The 16248-nt window shown below is 48.7% G+C and overlaps 1 protein-coding gene across 1 annotated transcript in view; it reads right to left on the reverse strand.

Moving 5' to 3' along the window:
• LOC123994552 (USP6 N-terminal-like protein) overlaps positions 1–16248 on the reverse strand; it is a 145490-nt gene that overhangs the window by 118088 nt on the left and 11154 nt on the right. Inside the window, exon 2 of the mRNA XM_046297267.1 lies at positions 12137–12231. Coding sequence (XP_046153223.1) covers positions 12137–12140 — 4 coding nt within the window. The 5' untranslated portion in view covers positions 12141–12231. The remainder of the gene's footprint in view (positions 1–12136; positions 12232–16248) is intronic.

Genomic DNA, 16248 nt, shown 5'->3' on the forward strand with positions numbered 1-16248 from the left:
AATTCTATGAAAATGTCTGTGTGTGTGTGTGTGTGTGTGTGTGTGTGTGTGTGTGTGTGTGTGTGTGTGTGTGTGTGTGTGTGTGTGTGTGTGTGTGTGTGTGTGTGTGTGTGTGTGTGTGTGTGTGTGTGTGTGTGTGTGTGTGTATAAAAACGTTTTATAAAAAACAATCAATCATTCATAATCACTAGTTAACTACACATGGTTGATGATATTACTAGATATTATCTAGCGTGTCCTGCATTGCATATAATCTGACTGAGCATACAAGTATCTAAGTATCTGACTGAGCGGTGGTAAGCAGAAGCAGGCGCGTAAACATTCCTTCCAACAGCACTTTCGTGTGTTTTGCCAGCAGCTCTTCGTTGTGCATCAAGCATTGCGCTGTTTATGACTTCAAGCCTATCAACTCCGGAGATTAGGCTAGCTAGTTAGCGCGCGCTAATAGCGTTTCAAACGTCACTCACTGAGCCTTCTAGTAGTTGTTCCCCTTGCTCTGCATGGGTAACGCTGCTTCGATGGTGGCTGTTGTCATTGTGTTCCTGGTTCGAGCCCAGGGAGGAGCGAGGAGAGGGACGGAAGCTATACTGTTACACTGGCAATACTAAAGTGCCTATAAGAACATCCAATTGTCAAAGGTTAATGAAATACAAATGGTATAGAGAGAAATAGTCCCATAATTCCTATAATAACTACAACCTAAAACTTCTTACCTGGGAATATTGAAGACTCATGTTAAAAGGAACCACCAGCTTTCATATGTTCTCATGTTCTGAGCAAGGAACTGAAACATTAGCTTTCTTACATGGCACATTTACTTTCTTCTCCAACACTTTGTTTTTGCAGTATTTAAACCAAATTTAACATGTTTCATTATTTACTTGAGGCTAAATTGATTTTATTGGTGTATTATATTACGTTAAAATAAGTGTTCATTTAGTATTGTTGTAATTTATTACATTATTACAAATAAATAAAATCGGCCGATTAATCGGTATCATTGAAAAATCAATCGGTCGACATCTAGTGTGTGTGTGTGCGTCAGTCAGTGTGTACTGTGTGTGTGTGTGTGTGTGTGTGTGTGTGTGTGTGTGTGTGTGTGTCAGTCAGTGTGCACTGTACGTATGTGACCCAGTGTGTGTCCCCAGCCCAGAGTGTGTGTCCCCAGCCCAGAGTGTGTGTCCCCAGCCCAGAGTGTGTGTCCCCAGCCCAGAGTGTGTGTCCCCAGCCCAGAGTGTGTGTCCCCAGCCCAGAGTGTGTGTCCCCAGCCCAGAGTGTGTGTCCCCAGCCCAGAGTGTGTGTCCCCAGCCCAGAGTGTGTGTCCCCAGCCCAGAGTGTGTGTCCCCAGCCCAGAGTGTGTGTCCCCATCCCAGAGTGTGTGTCCCGTGTCCCTGCACCGCTGGTGAGATGCCCCGAGGACAGCTCAGAGGATCCATCTCCTCCTGCTGCTGTGTTTACTGCCTAGATGTAATGATAATCCTGGGAGGCTTCCTTCCTGTTCCCCTCATCAACACACACTACAGCCCTACGAGAATAGCCATTATACCATCATCATCTACAGAGAAAAGCAGAGGCAGGCAGAGAGAGAGAGAGAGAGAGAGAGAAACAGGAAGCCAGGTCAGTCTAGTGGGAGACTTGGTTCCATTGTGAAAACAGAAGTGAGACTACGGCTCCACAGGAGGAACTGAGATCAGAGGATATGGGAGAGGACATAAACACTACTGTGCTAAAGCCCAAAACATAAACACTAGAATACTGCACTGCAGCAATGGATACAAGCAATACAGCAACGCTGGTACCTCTATACAGTAGCAGCAATAACCCATAGCAGCCGGTTGCTCCGGGTATAGACGGGTTGGTTGTTAAGCAACAAAAACCAACGCAAATCAGACAGGGTTGGCTTAGAACGTTGACCCTGTAAACTATATTTAGTCTCCAATGTTTATTGAAAACAAATACATTTCGCACCAGGAGCACCTGTCTCTCGAATACATCGTTAAAGTTGTTGGTTAGGTAGCGAAATGTAGCCATATTAACACGGACATCAGTCACAACACCTAAACAAAAAAAACACTGTATCAGGAACAAGATACAATGAGCAGAAACGCACCACCTCCGATTACCCACATGGCAGCTTGTCATTGTTGCTAACCAACTGGCCATCCAGAACCACAACACACCGCCCTCCGCCCCACTGAAGCGTGCGCACCGTTGTCATGCCGTTGTCAGTCAACCCATCTATATCTACTACAAACTGTCCTGCCTGTTAGAGGTGACACCTTCAACGTGAGATAAATCATTTCCATTTTGTAGAAATAATCTAAAACACTGTACTAACACCTCTGTGGACTCTCCCATACTCAACCCTCTCAACTTGTTCAGGACACTGTGATAGACTAGTCCAACCTGTACCACACAAATGAGCTTTGTCCCCCTGACAAATACTTCTCACTCCAGTAATTATCCCTGTGTCAGTCGGAGGGCCTGCTGGAGTGTCGCTGTGCTAAGCAGAGCTGTCCTGTCCAGAGACAGGGACCATAGCAGGCCTGGCCCGACACCAAGAGACAGAGAACCAGGGGTTGGACACTTTATCAGTGCCGACATTTCCCATGTTAGATTGTATAGCCCTAGACTGGGCCAAGTTAATGGACTGGAGGCTAACTGCATTTAACCAGGGCCAAGTAGTAGCCGGTTAGAGTTCTGGGGCCTGGATTTAACCAGGGCCAAGTAGTAGCCGGTTAGAGTTCTGGGGCCTGGATTTAACCAGGACCAAGTAGTAGCCGGTTAGAGTTCTGGGGCCTGGATTTAACCAGGACCAAGTAGTAGCCGGTTAGAGTTCTGGGGCCTGGATTTAACCAGGACCAAGTAGTAGCCGGTTAGAGTTCTGGGGCCTGGATTTAACCAGGGCCAAGTAGTAGCCGGTTAGAGTTCTGGGGCCTGGATTTAACCAGGGCCAAGTATTAGCCGGTTAGAGTTCTGGGGCCTGGATTTAACCAGGGCCAAGTATTAGCCGGTTAGAGTTCTGGGGCCTGGATTTAACCAGGGCCAAGTATTAGCCGGTTAGAGTTCTGGGGCCTGGATTTAACCAGGGCCAAGTATTAGCCGGTTAGAGTTCTGGGGCCTGGATTTAACCAGGGCCAAGTATTAGCCGGTTAGAGTTCTGGGGCCTGGATTTAACCAGGGCCAAGTATTAGCCGGTTAGAGTTCTGGGGCCTGGATTTAACCAGGGCCAAGTATTAGCCGGTTAGAGTTCTGGGGCCTGGATTTAACCAGGGCCAAGTATTAGCCGGTTAGAGTTCTGGGGCCTGGATTTAACCAGGGCCAAGTAGTAGCCGGTTAGAGTTCTGGGGCCTGGATTTAACCAGGGCCAAGTAGTAGCCGGTTAGAGTTCTGGGGCCTGGATTTAACCAGGGCCAAGTATTAGCCGGTTAGAGTTCTGGGGCCTGGATTTAACCAGGGCATTCAGAACATTTTTATTCAGTCAAAGTGTGTTCCAATAGCCTGTTAACACTAGCCCTGTTGTCATGGGGAACATGTTATCAGGCTGTCAGCAGGCTGTCAGAGAGCAGTGGTAGCCAGCATACTAGGCTAGCGGTGCTGTCTCAGTGCCCAGCAGATGGAGACCAGATGAGGCTTTAGAGGAGATAATGACCCTGGTCTGCACCACGCCTAGCCACTGTGGACCCAACAGCACGCTAGCTACCGAATGACATCAGATCAGTTCTCAGCACAGAGACAGAGGGGGCAGAGACAGAGGGGGCAGAGACAGAGAGACAGCAGAGAGAGAAGAGAGCAGAGAGCGATACTAGGAGATAATGTGACCTGTTGCCACAAGAAAAGGGCAACCAGTGAAGAACAAACACCATTGTAAATACAACCCATATTTATGCTTATTTATTTTCCCTTGTGCTCTTTAACCATTTGTACATTGTTACTGTTTATTTTGATTGTTTATTTCACTTTTCTATATTATCGACCTCACTTGCTTTGGCAATGTTAACACGTGTGTCCCATGCCAATAAAGCCCCTTGAATTGAATTAAATAGAGAGAGCAGAGAGAGAGAGAGCAGAGAGAGAGAGGAGAGAGAGCAGAGAGAGGGCAGAGAGGGAGAGAGAGCAGAGAGAGAGAGAGCAGAGACAAGGCAGAGAGGGAGAGAGAGCAGAGAGAGAGAGAGCAGAGACAGGGCAGAGAGGGAGAGAGAGCAGAGAGAGAGAGAGCAGAGACAGGGCAGAGAGGGAGAGAGAGCAGAGAGAGAGAGAGCAGAGACAGGGCAGAGAGGGAGAGAAGGCAGAAAAAGAGACAGGGCAGAGAGGGAGAGAGAGAGACAGGGCAGAGAGGGAGAGAGCAGAGACAGGGCAGAGAGGGAGAGAAGGCAGAAAAAGAGACAGGGCAGAGAGGGAGAGAAGGCAGAAAAAGAGACAGGGCAGAGAGGGAGAGAAGGCAGAAAAAGAGACAGGGCAGAGAGGGAGAGAAGGCAGAAAAAGAGACAGGGCAGAGAGAGCAGAGAGAGAGAGAGCAGAGACAGGGCAGAGAGAGAGAGAGAGCAGAGAGAGAGAGAGCAGAGACAGGGCAGAGAGGGAGAGAGCAGAGAGAGAGAGAGAGAGCAGAGACAGGGCAGAGAGGGAGAGAGAGCAGAAAAAGAGACAGAGCAGAGACAGGGCAGAGAGAGGAGAAAAAGAGCAGAGAGAGAGAGCAGAGACAGGGCAGAGAGAGCAGAGACAGAGCAGAGAGAGAGCAGAGAGCAGAGACAGGGCAGCAGAGAGGGAGAGAGAGCAGAGAGAGAGAGAGCAGAGACAGGGCAGAGAGAGAGAGCAGAGAGAGAGAGCAGAGACAGGGCAGAGAGGGAGAGAAGGCAGAAAAAGAGACAGGGCAGAGAGAGAGAGCAGAGACAGGGCAGAGAGAGCAGAGAGAGAGAGAGAGAGAGAGAGAGGGAGAGCAGAGAGAGAGAGAGCAGAGACAGGGCAGAGAGGGAGAGAGAGGAGAGAGAGCAGAGAGAGAGAGCAGAGAGAGAGAGACAGGGCAGAGAGGGAGAGAAGGCAGAAAAAAAAAAAGAGAGAGCAGAGCAGAGAGAGCAGAGACAGGGCAGAGAGGAGAGAGAGCAGAGAGAGAGAGAGCAGAGACAGGGCAGAGAGAGAGAGCAGAGAGAGAGAGAGACAGGGCAGAGAGGGAGAGAAGGCAGAAAAAGAGACAGGGCAGAGAGAGCAGAGAGAGAGAGAGCAGAGACAGGGCAGAGAGAGAGAGGAGAGCAGAGAGAGAGAGAGCAGAGACAGGGCAGAGAGGGAGAGAGAGCAGAGAGAGAGAGAGCAGAGAGAGAGAGAGCAGAGAGAGAGAGAGCAGAGACAGGGCAGAGAGGGAGAGAAGGCAGAAAAAGAGAAAGAGAGGGAGAGAAGGCAGAAAAAGAGACAGGGCAGAGAGGGAGAGAAGGCAGAGAGGGAGGGCAGAGAGAGAGAGAGAGAGCAGAGACAGGGCAGAGAGGGAGAGAAGGCAGAAAAAGAGACAGGGCAGAGAGAGAGAGAGCAGAGACAGGGCAGAGAGAGAGAGGAGAGCAGAGAGGGAGAGAGAGCAGAGAGAGAGAGCAGAGACAGGGCAGAGAGAGCAGAGAGAGAAGGCAGAAAAAGAGAGAGGGCAGAGAGAGAGAGAGCAGAGACAGGGCAGAGAGAGAGAGCAGAGAGACAGGGCAGAGAGGGAGGAGGCAGAAAGAGACAGGGCAGAGAGGGAGAGAAGGCAGCAGAGACAGGGCAGAGAGGGAGAGAAGGCAGAAAAAGAGACAGGGCAGAGAGAGCAGAGAGAGAGAGCAGAGACAGGGCAGAGAGAGAGAGGGCAGAGAGAGCAGAGAGCAGAGAGGAGAGAGCAGAGAGCAGAGAGAGGGAGCAGAGAGAGAGGAGCAGAGACAGGGCAGAGAGGAGAGAGCAGAAAGAGACAGAGACAGAGAGCAGAGAGAGCAGAGACAGGGCAGAGAGAGAGAGAGAGCAGAGAGAGAGAGCAGAGACAGGGCAGAGAGAGAGAGGGCAGAGAGGGAGAGAGAGCAGAGAGAGAGAGCAGAGACAGGGCAGAGAGAGACAGGGCAGAGAGGGAGAGAAGGCAGAAAAAGAGAGAGGGCAGAGAGAGAGAGCAGAGACAGGGCAGAGAGAGAGAGGGCAGAGAGGGAGAGAGAGCAGAGAGAGAGAGCAGAGACAGGGCAGAGAGAGAGAGGGCAGAGAGGGAGAGAGAGCAGAGAGAGAGAGCAGAGACAGGGCAGAGAGAGAGAGAGAGAGAGCAGAGAGAGAAGAGAGAGAGAGGAGCAGAGAGAGAGACAGAGAGAGAGAGGGCAGAGACAGAGAGAGCAGAGGCAGAGAGAGAGAGAGGGCAGAGAGAGAGAGAGAGAGAGCAGAGAGAGGGCAGAGAGGGAGAGAGAGAGAGAGAGAGAGAGCAGAGAGAGGGCAGAGAGAGAGGGGCAGAGAGAGAGAGAGAGGAGAGAGAGGGCAGAGCAGAGCAGAGAGAGAGAGAGAGGGAGCAGAGAGAGAGGGGGCAGAAACAGAGAGAGAGAGAGGGGAGCAGAGACAGAGAGAGGAGAGGAGAGAGACAGAGAGAGAGAGGAGAGAGAGAGAGGGGTGAGAGGGAGAGAGAGAGAGAGGGAAGAGACAGAGAGAGGGCAGAGAGAGAGAGAGAGCAGGAGAGACAGAGAGAGAGAGGGGCAGAGCAGAGACAGAAAGAGAAGGGTGGCAGAGAGACAGAGAGAGAGGGGGGGCAGAGAGAGAGAGAGAGAGCAGAGAGGGGGCAGAGACAGAGAGAGAGAGAGGGGGCAGAGACAGAGAGAGAGGGCAGGGGCAGAGACAGAGAGCAGAGGGGGCAGAGACAGAGAGAGAGAGAGAGAGAGAGAGACAGAGAGAGAGAGGGAGAGAGACAGAGAGAGAGAGGGAGAGAGACAGGAGAGAGAGAGGGAGAGAGACAGAGAGAGAGGGGGCAGAGAGACAGAGAGAGGGCAGAGCAGAGACAGAGAGAGAGGGGGCAGAGACAGAGAGAGGGGCAGAGAGGCAGAGAGAGCAGAGACAGGGCAGAGACAGAGGGGGGCAGAGAGAAGAGAGAGAGAGACAGAGAGAGAGGGGCAGAGACAGAGAGGGAGGGGGGGCAGAGAGAGAGAGAGAGAGAGAGGGGGGGCAGAGACAGAGAGAGAGAGGGGGCAGAGAGACAGAGACAGAGAGAGAGGGGGCAGAGAGGGGTGGGGGCAGAGAGAGGGGCAGAGACAGCAGAGGGAGCAGAGAGAGAGAGGGGCAGAGACAGAGAGAGAGAGGGGGCAGAGACAGAAGAGAGGGCAGAGACAGAGAGAGAGAGAGGGCAGAGACAGAGAGAGAGAGAGGGGGGCAGAGACAGAGAGAGAGGGGGCAGAGACAGAGAGGGGGGGGGCAGAGACAGAGAGAGAGGGGGGGCAGAGAGAGAGAGAGAGAGACAGCAGAGACAGAGAGAGACAGAGAGAGAGGGGGACAGAGACAGAGAGAGAGAGAGGGGGGAGAGACAGAGAGAGGGGAGAGAGAGAGAGAGAGGGGGCAGAGACAGAGAGAGAGCAGAGAGAGGAGCAGAGACAGAGAGAGAGAGAGGGGGGGCAGAGACAGAGAGAGAGAGAGGGCAGAGACAGAGAGACAGAGGGAGAGACAGAGACAGAGAGGAGGGACAGAGAGAGAGAGAGGGGGGCAGAGACAGAGAGAGAGAGGGGGGCAGAGACAGAGAGAGAGAGGGGGGGCAGAGACAGAGAGAGAGAGGGGGCAGAGACAGACAGAGAGAGAGGGGGGCAGAGACAGAGAGAGAGAGAGAGGGGGGCAGAGACAGAGAGAGAGGGGGGCAGAGACAGAGAGAGGGGGGCAGAGACAGAGAGAGAGAGAGGGGGGCAGAGACAGAGAGAGAGAGGGGGGCAGAGACAGAGAGAGAGGGGGGCAGAGACAGAGAGAGAGAGAGGGAGGGCAGAGACAGAGAGAGAGAGGGGGGCAGAGACAGAGAGAGAGAGAGGGGGGGCAGAGACAGAGAGAGAGGGGGGCAGAGACAGAGAGAGAGAGGGGGCAGAGACAGAGAGAGGGCAGAGACAGAGAGAGAGAGAGGGGGGCAGAGACAGAGAGAGAGAGGGGGGGCAGAGACAGAGAGAGAGAGAGAGGGGGGGGAGCAGAGACAGAGAGAGAGGGGGCAGAGACAGAGAGAGAGAGGGCAGAGACAGAGAGAGAGGGCAGAGACAGAGACAGAGAGAGAGAGAGGGGGGCAGAGACAGAGAGAGAGGGGGGCAGAGACAGAGAGAGAGGGGGGGCAGAGACAGAGAGGGGGGGGGCAGAGACAGAGAGAGGGGGGGGGCAGAGACAGAGAGAGGGGTGGCTGGTGATAGCTAGACATCTGGTAACATTCATCACACCCCCTTTCATCTCTACCTCCATAACCCAGACATGTGAAGTGTCTGGATTGTTTATCAAACACGGCTGGTCAGTAGGGAGAGGGGGGTGGAGATAGAACTCTGGTTCCTTTGATATCTACACTACTGAAAGACCTCTACACTAACCAAAGGGCCTGTGTATAAGCATTCACAGTCCAGTCATTTCAAGGCTAAGAAAGAGCTACCCTTCACTGTGAGTATGCATGTTTCACATTAAAACAGAAAGCAGGTTTTTTTTTAACCAATTGCTCAAAGCACTTTACAAAAGCCAACATCTTGTATCTGTCACAACTTTGTGAGATGCAGAGGCAACCTCTGTCCCCCCCCACTCTGCCCTCCCCTCTGTCGCCTCCCCTCTGTCGCCTCCCCTCTGTCGCCTCCCCTCTGTCGCCTCCCCTCTGTCGCCTCCCCTCTGTCGCCTCCCCTCTGTCGCCTCCCCACTCTTCCTTTCCAAATGCACAGGAAATTACTCCATCCAGAATGAGTCATCCTCCATCGCCCGTCGCTCATTAACAGACTCGTTAGAGAGAGCATCATCTCCTCATCCTACAGGCTAACGGGCGGGTGGAGGCTAATTAGGGTAATTAACTAGGGATATCAACGAGGGCACAGTCACTGATTGAATTTACCAGAGGGACAGATAAATAATAAAAAGGGATAAAACCAAGCCGTTTTATCCCAGAACACATTGTCTGCCGAGAAAGCAGATTGGATGTCCCGCAGTACAACACGTGAACTATCAGCTTGTCCCGTGGGGTTACAGCAGAGTGTTGTGTTAGTGGTTTGGGTTGTTAGTGCTTGTTGTGCTATTTGTGTTCTGACTGAAGTGGGGGATCAAAGTTGGGAAGGCCTTGCAGCATTTATCAGAGCAGGAAAAGTGATAGGCTACGCAGGGCCTGAGCACAGAACATAGAGACACACACACACACACACACACACACACACACACACACACACACACACACACACACACACACACACACACACACACACACACACATACACACTCGGGAACTTTGATACGCCTGTAGAATATATTGTGTAAAACAATAGAAAGAAAAATGTGGCTAATCAAAACACATATCTTTTCTATAATCATATTCATATTTTTCAATAGTCAAATGAAAGAAATGTGTTACTGAAATCAAAATACTACTGGTGTCACAGAGCAAGCTGGAGAATAGTACTGGTATCACAGAGCAAGCTGGAGAATAGTACTGGTATCACAGAGCAAGCTGGAGAATAGTACTGGTATCACAGAGCAAGCTGGAGAATAGTACTGGTATCACAGAGCAAGCTGGAGAATAGTACTGGTATCACAGAGCAAGCTGGAGAATAGTACTGGTATCACAGAGCAAGCTGGAGAATAGTACTGGTATCACAGAGCAAGCTGGAGAATAGTACTGGTATCACAGAGCAAGCTGGAGAATAGTACTGGTATCACAGAGCAAGCTGGAGAATAGTACTGGTATCACAGAGCAAGCTGGAGAATAGTACTGGTATCACAGAGCAAGCTGGAGAATAGTACTGGTATCACAGAGCAAGCTGGAGAATAGTACTGGTATCACAGAGCAAGCTGGAGAATAGTACTGGTATCACAGAGCAAGCTGGAGAATAGTACTGGTATCAGCTGGAGAGCAAGCTGGAGAATAGTACTGGTATCACAGAGCAAGCTGGAGAATAGTACTGGTATCACAGAGCAAGCTGGAGAATAGTACTGGTATCACAGAGCAAGCTGGAGAATAGTACTGGTATCACAGAGCAAGCTGGAGAATAGTACTGGTATCACAGAGCAAGCTGGAGAATAGTACTGGTATCACAGAGCAAGCTGGAGAATAGTACTGGTATCACAGAGCAAGCTGGAGAATAGTACTGGTATCACAGAGCAAGCTGGAGAATAGTACTGGTATCACAGAGCAAGCTGGAGAATAGTACTGGTATCACAGAGCAAGCTGGAAAGCTTCATATGACACCAACGTTTACTTTGTAGCACCTACAGATGAAACACTATGGCGTCTTAAAGGAGGCCTGGGCAACTTCCATTCTGATTTAATATACTAATGTCAACAATCCTTCCTCCAACATACACACACGCTGCTCTGTGAATTTGACTTTTATATATATAGAGATTTGTTTAGCTACTTTCATGAGGAATCACCAGGTCCAAGAGTGGTTTCCCATCCGGTTCTCTCCTAACCCTCTTAGCCCAGCTCTGCAGTGTGAGAGCACAGAGGTAGTAAGCTAGAAATACCTGCTTAGCACCACGTTCCTGGCAGGTGTCTCTCATCTGTCACTATCAATTATATTTTCATCCATCACTCACAATCAGACACCTTGTGGCCCACGAGCACAGACCACGCGCACAGACCACGAGCACAGACCACGCGCACAGACCACGCGCACAGACCACGCGCACAGACCACGCGCACGCTGTCCCACACTTCCCCTGCATGTTTATGAGCGTTGGAGCGTGCAGAGGAAAAGGCAGTAGTCCAGTTCACTCTCTCAGCACTCCCCTCCACAGCATCTGGCTAATCCAATCACCTTACAGTAGAACACCACACATGCACAGGGTTGCCCCGGTAACCGACGAGCAACCCTTCAGCACCAGCCAGAGACCGAGCCTACGCAGAGCACTGCAGATAGAAATCAACTGTATGGAACAGACATGTCTATTATAGTAGAACGTGGACATAGTGGACAATCAGGCCAGCTCTATGCAATACATTTATCTGAAATGCTCTTAATTATTTTTTGCTTTGTTGAATCTGGAATTCAACTTGATAAAGAGCCGTGGGAAAAGTCCCTTTGAAAGAAGACATCCAGATAACAGCCAGATAACATTGGACAAACAACGTTTTGGTCCTACGTGGACGCACCTTTTCATTCCATTGACACCACTAACTTGATTCACACACACACACACACACACACACACACACACACACACGTATTCTGAGCCAAGACACATTCCAAGTGCAATATCTTAACATAGAACTGAGCAGAAGCTCAGACATGGTGTGATTCACAGCTCACTTTTCCATAGAATGCAGCATGTCCCATTAGACACTGTCAGATTCTACACCATAGACAAAGACGGCCCAGGCACAGCTGTACACACACGTACACACACACACACACACACACACACACACACACACACACACACACACACACACACACACACACACACACACACACACACACACACACACACACACACACACACACACACACACACACACACACACACACACACACACACACACACACACACACACACACACACACACACACACACACACGATGGAGTGTGCGTCCTGCTACACCCTATGCCCCTTCCAATCATGCATTGCGGGGCTGGTAGATGGGTGATTGCCGTGGCGAGTCAAGGACGCAGCACTCTCTCCTCTCTGCCATATGGTTCAGCCACAGGGAGCAGGAGGTGCAGACAGACTGAGCCCATCTAACACCTCTCCACATGAAGCATCCATAGGCCACATGTAGTGGAGCGCTGTGGATCACAGAAGCATAGCAAGGAGCTACTTCTCTTTTCTCCAGCTTCTACCCAGACGAGTACATCAAATAGCTACCAACGATAAAAAGGACTTTTCCCACTAGTGAGCTGAACAGTGCAGGTCGGAACAGTACGGTTCAGGTTGGCTAGATGGTGTGAGAAGGGTAGTGACCTATGATAGCCCTGGCTGTGATGTTGAAGGGCATGGTGAGGGGTTATAGGTACTTACTCATAGTGGAGGCCGGGGAACAGGGTAGGGCCCAGGCGGGGTTTTGGACAGGTGCGGTCGTTCTCCACAGGTGCCCTCCTAGAGGCACTCATGACCTGCAGAGAAGGAGAGGAGTCATTCAAATGAGCGGAGACCAAAACCAAACGAAGTAGGTTCTCAGACACAATTTGAATGATTCAGGGACAAATGCATAAGGTTTTTAGAGGCAACACACTGTCAAGAAGACAAATCATTATAACGTTCAGAAATATCATGATGTCTTTCATATGAGGAATCACATTAGACCTGCGTCACTGACTCCATGATGGGTACAATCTATCCTGTCCACCTCACTGCCATACACCCCTGGAGTGACGTGCTCCATGACACAAACACAGTACGTGCAGGGCACACACACACACACACACACACACAAAGAGGATTAGAGACGACAGTTGGCATGATCATTAGTGTCATCATTGAGTTAGTAAGACAGGGTGCGGTGACAGTGACCAGGCCTGTGTGTGTGTGTGTGTGTGTGTGTGTGTGTGTGTGTGTGTGTGTGTGTGTGTGTGTGTGTGTGTGTGTGTGTGTGTGTGTGTGTGTGCCCATAAGGCCCAGCCACCGGCCCACCAAACTAAACCTGTCTAGTGACAGTGGTGTTCCTCTGTGGTGGGGTAATAGCAGGTGATTGGATAGTGCTGCAGATGCAAGCCAAGCAGGGGGAGGGAGGGGTCAATTATCTGGCTCATGTTGCCATGACACAACAGGGCAGAAGCCACAGAGGATCTGATTCTTCCTAGAGACCTCTGCTATTGGTCGAGCACAGGTCAGAAAAACACTTAGATGGAATCACCATTAGGGGAAACAACTCCACTGTTCGCCCCCAGCGCCTTAGTCATCGTTTTGTTGATGAAAACAGAGGAGAGGAGAATTCACTAGCGTGGTTAAATAAATTGCAATGCATATTGTGCTGTCCTAATGTGTGTGCAATTTTGTCAGAGGGAAAAAAAACAGTTGTTGTTTGCAGTAATTTCCCCATTGTTGTAATTTCACCAAACAGACATTGCAGTTTCACCAATTAAGGATTCCAGCTTTAATTAACAGAAGACGAACAATGGGGAAGGTGTTGAAAATTGGCAGTAGCTAAACATGCTCCTGACATGCATTGGACGATTGGTTAATGTGTTTGTACTTGTCACTATCCAAATATTTATTTATTTAACAAAACACACACACACACACACACACACACACACACACACACACACACACACACACACACACACACACACACACACACACACTTGAAATCGGAAGTTTACATACACTTAGGTCGGAGTCATTAAAACTCGATTTGCAATCACTCCACACATTTCTTGTAAACAAACTATAGTTTTGACAAATCGGTTAAGACATCTAATTTGTGCATGAGACAAGTCATTTTTCCAACAATTGTTTACAGACAGATTATTTCACTTATCACAGTTCCAGTGGGTCAGAAGATAATGTATGTTAAGTTGACTGTGCCTTTAAATAGCTTGGAAAATTCCAGAACATTATGACACGGCTTTAGAAGCTTCTGATTGACTCAAATTATGTCAATTAGCCTATTGGAGGTGTACCTGTGGATGCATTTCAAGGCCTAATTTCAAACTCAGTGCCTCTTTGCTTGACATCATGGGAAAATCAAAATAATTCAGCCAAGACCTCAGAAAAAAAAAGTGTTGACCTCCACAAGTCTGGTTCATCCTTAGGAGCAATTTCCAAACGCCTGAAGGTACCACGTTCATCTGTACAAACAATAGTACGCAAGTGTAAACACCATGGGACGACACAGCCGTCATACCGCTCTGGAAGGAGACGCATTCTGTCTCCTAGAGATGAACGTACTTTGGTGCGAAAAGTGCAAATCAATCCCAGAACAAAGGCAACGGACCTTGTAAAGATGCTGGAGGAAACAGGTACAAAAGTATCTATATACACAGTAAAACATGTCCTATATCAGCAAAGTCCTATATCACCAAGGAAGAAGCCACTGCTCCAAAACCGCCATAAAAAAGCCAGACTACGGTTTGCAAGTGGACAAAGATTGTACTTTTTGGAGAAATGTCCTCTGGTCTGATGAAACAAAAATAGAACTGTTTGGCCATGATGACCATCGTTATGTTTGGAGGAAAAAGGGGGAGGCTCACAAGCTGAGGAACACCATCCCAACCGTGAAGCACAGGGCTGACAGCATCATGTTGTGGGGTGCTTCGCTGCAGGAGGGACTGGTGCACTTCACAAAATGGATGGTTTCATGTGGAAGGAAAGTTATGTGGATATATAGAAGCAACATCTCAAGACATCAGTCAGGAAGTTGAAGCTTGGTCGCAAATGAGTCTTCCGAATGGACAATGACCCCAAGCATGCTTGTATTTTTTATTTAACCTTTATTTAACCAGGTAAGCTAGTTGAGAACAAGTTCTCATGTACAACTGCAACCTGGCCAAGATAAAGCAAAGCAGTGTGACAGAAACAACAACACAGAGTTACACATGGAATAAACAAGCGTACAGTCAATAACAAAATAGAGAAAAAAGAAAGTCTATATACAGTATGTGCAAATGGTGTAGAGGTAAGGCAATAATTAGGCCATAGTAGCAAAGTAAGTACAATTTAGCAGATTAACACTGGAGTGATAGATGAGCAGATGACGATGAGCAGATGGTGTGTAAGTAGTGACACTGGTGTGCAGAATAGCAGCAAAGTAAATAAAAACAATATGGGGATGAGGTAGGTAGATTGGGTGGGCTATTTACAGATGGACTATGTACAGCTGCAGCGATCGGTTAGCTGCTCAGATAGCTGATGTTTAAAGTTAGTGAGGGATATGTAAGTCTCCAGCTTCAGCGATTTTTGCAATTCGTTCCAGTCACAGGCAGGAGAGAACTGGAAGGAAAGGCGGCCAAATGAGGTGTTGGCTTTGGGGATGACCAGTGAGATATACCTGCTGGAGCGCGTGCTACGGGTGGGTGTTGTTATGGTGACCAGTGAGATATACCTGCTGGAGCGCGTGCTACGGGTGGGTGTTGTTATAGTGACCAGTGAGCTGAGATAAGGCAGAGTTTTACTGAGCATATACTTACAGACTTCCCAAGTTGTGGCAATATGGCTTAAGGACATCAAAGTCAAGGTGTTGGAGTGGCCATCACAAAGCCCTGACCTCAATCCTATAGAAAATTTGTTGGCAGAACTGAAAAAGCGTGTGAGAGCAAGGAGACCTACAAACTTGACTCAGTTACACCAGCTCTATCAGGAGGAATGGGCCAAAATTCATCCAACTTATTGTGGGAAGCTTGTGGAAGGCTACCTGAAAAGTTTGACCCAAGTGAAACAATTTAAAGGCAATGCAAAACAAATACTAATTGAGTGTATGTAAACTTCTGACCCACTGGGAATGTTATGAAAGAAATAAAAGCTGAAATAAATAATTCTCTCTACTATTATTCTAACATTTCACATTCTTAAAATAAAGTGGTGATCCTAAATGACCTCAGACTGGGAATTTTTACTGGGATTAAATGTCAGGAATTGTGAAAATGGAGTATAAATGTACTTGGCTAAGGTGTATATAAACTTCCAACTTCAACTGTGTGTGTGTGTGTGTGTGTGTGTGTGTGTGTGTGTGTGTGTGTGTGTGTGTGTGTGTGTGTGTGTGTGTGTGTGTGTGTGTGTGTGTGTGTGTGTGTGTGTGTGTGTGTGTGTGTGTGTGTGTGTGTGTGTGTTTGTTAGAGTTCAAACGATTATGATTTTTCAACGCTGATACCGATAATTGGAGGACCAAAAAAAGCCGATACCGATTAATCGGCCGATTTTTTACATTTATTTGTAATAATGACAATTGCAACAATACTGAATGAACACTTATTTTAACTTGATATAATACATCAATAAAATCAATTTAGCCTCAAGTAGATAATGAAACATGTTCAATTTGGTTTAAATAATGCAAAAACAAATTATTGGAGAAGAAAGTAAATGTGCAATATGTGCCATGTAAGAAAGCTAACGTTTAATTTCCTTGCTCAGAACATATGAAAGTTGGTGGTTCCTTTAACATGAGACTTCAATATTCCCAGGTAAAAAGT

This window comes from Oncorhynchus gorbuscha, linkage group LG14 (assembly GCF_021184085.1).
Source record: "Oncorhynchus gorbuscha isolate QuinsamMale2020 ecotype Even-year linkage group LG14, OgorEven_v1.0, whole genome shotgun sequence".
Classification (NCBI taxonomy): Eukaryota; Metazoa; Chordata; class Actinopteri; order Salmoniformes; family Salmonidae; genus Oncorhynchus; species Oncorhynchus gorbuscha.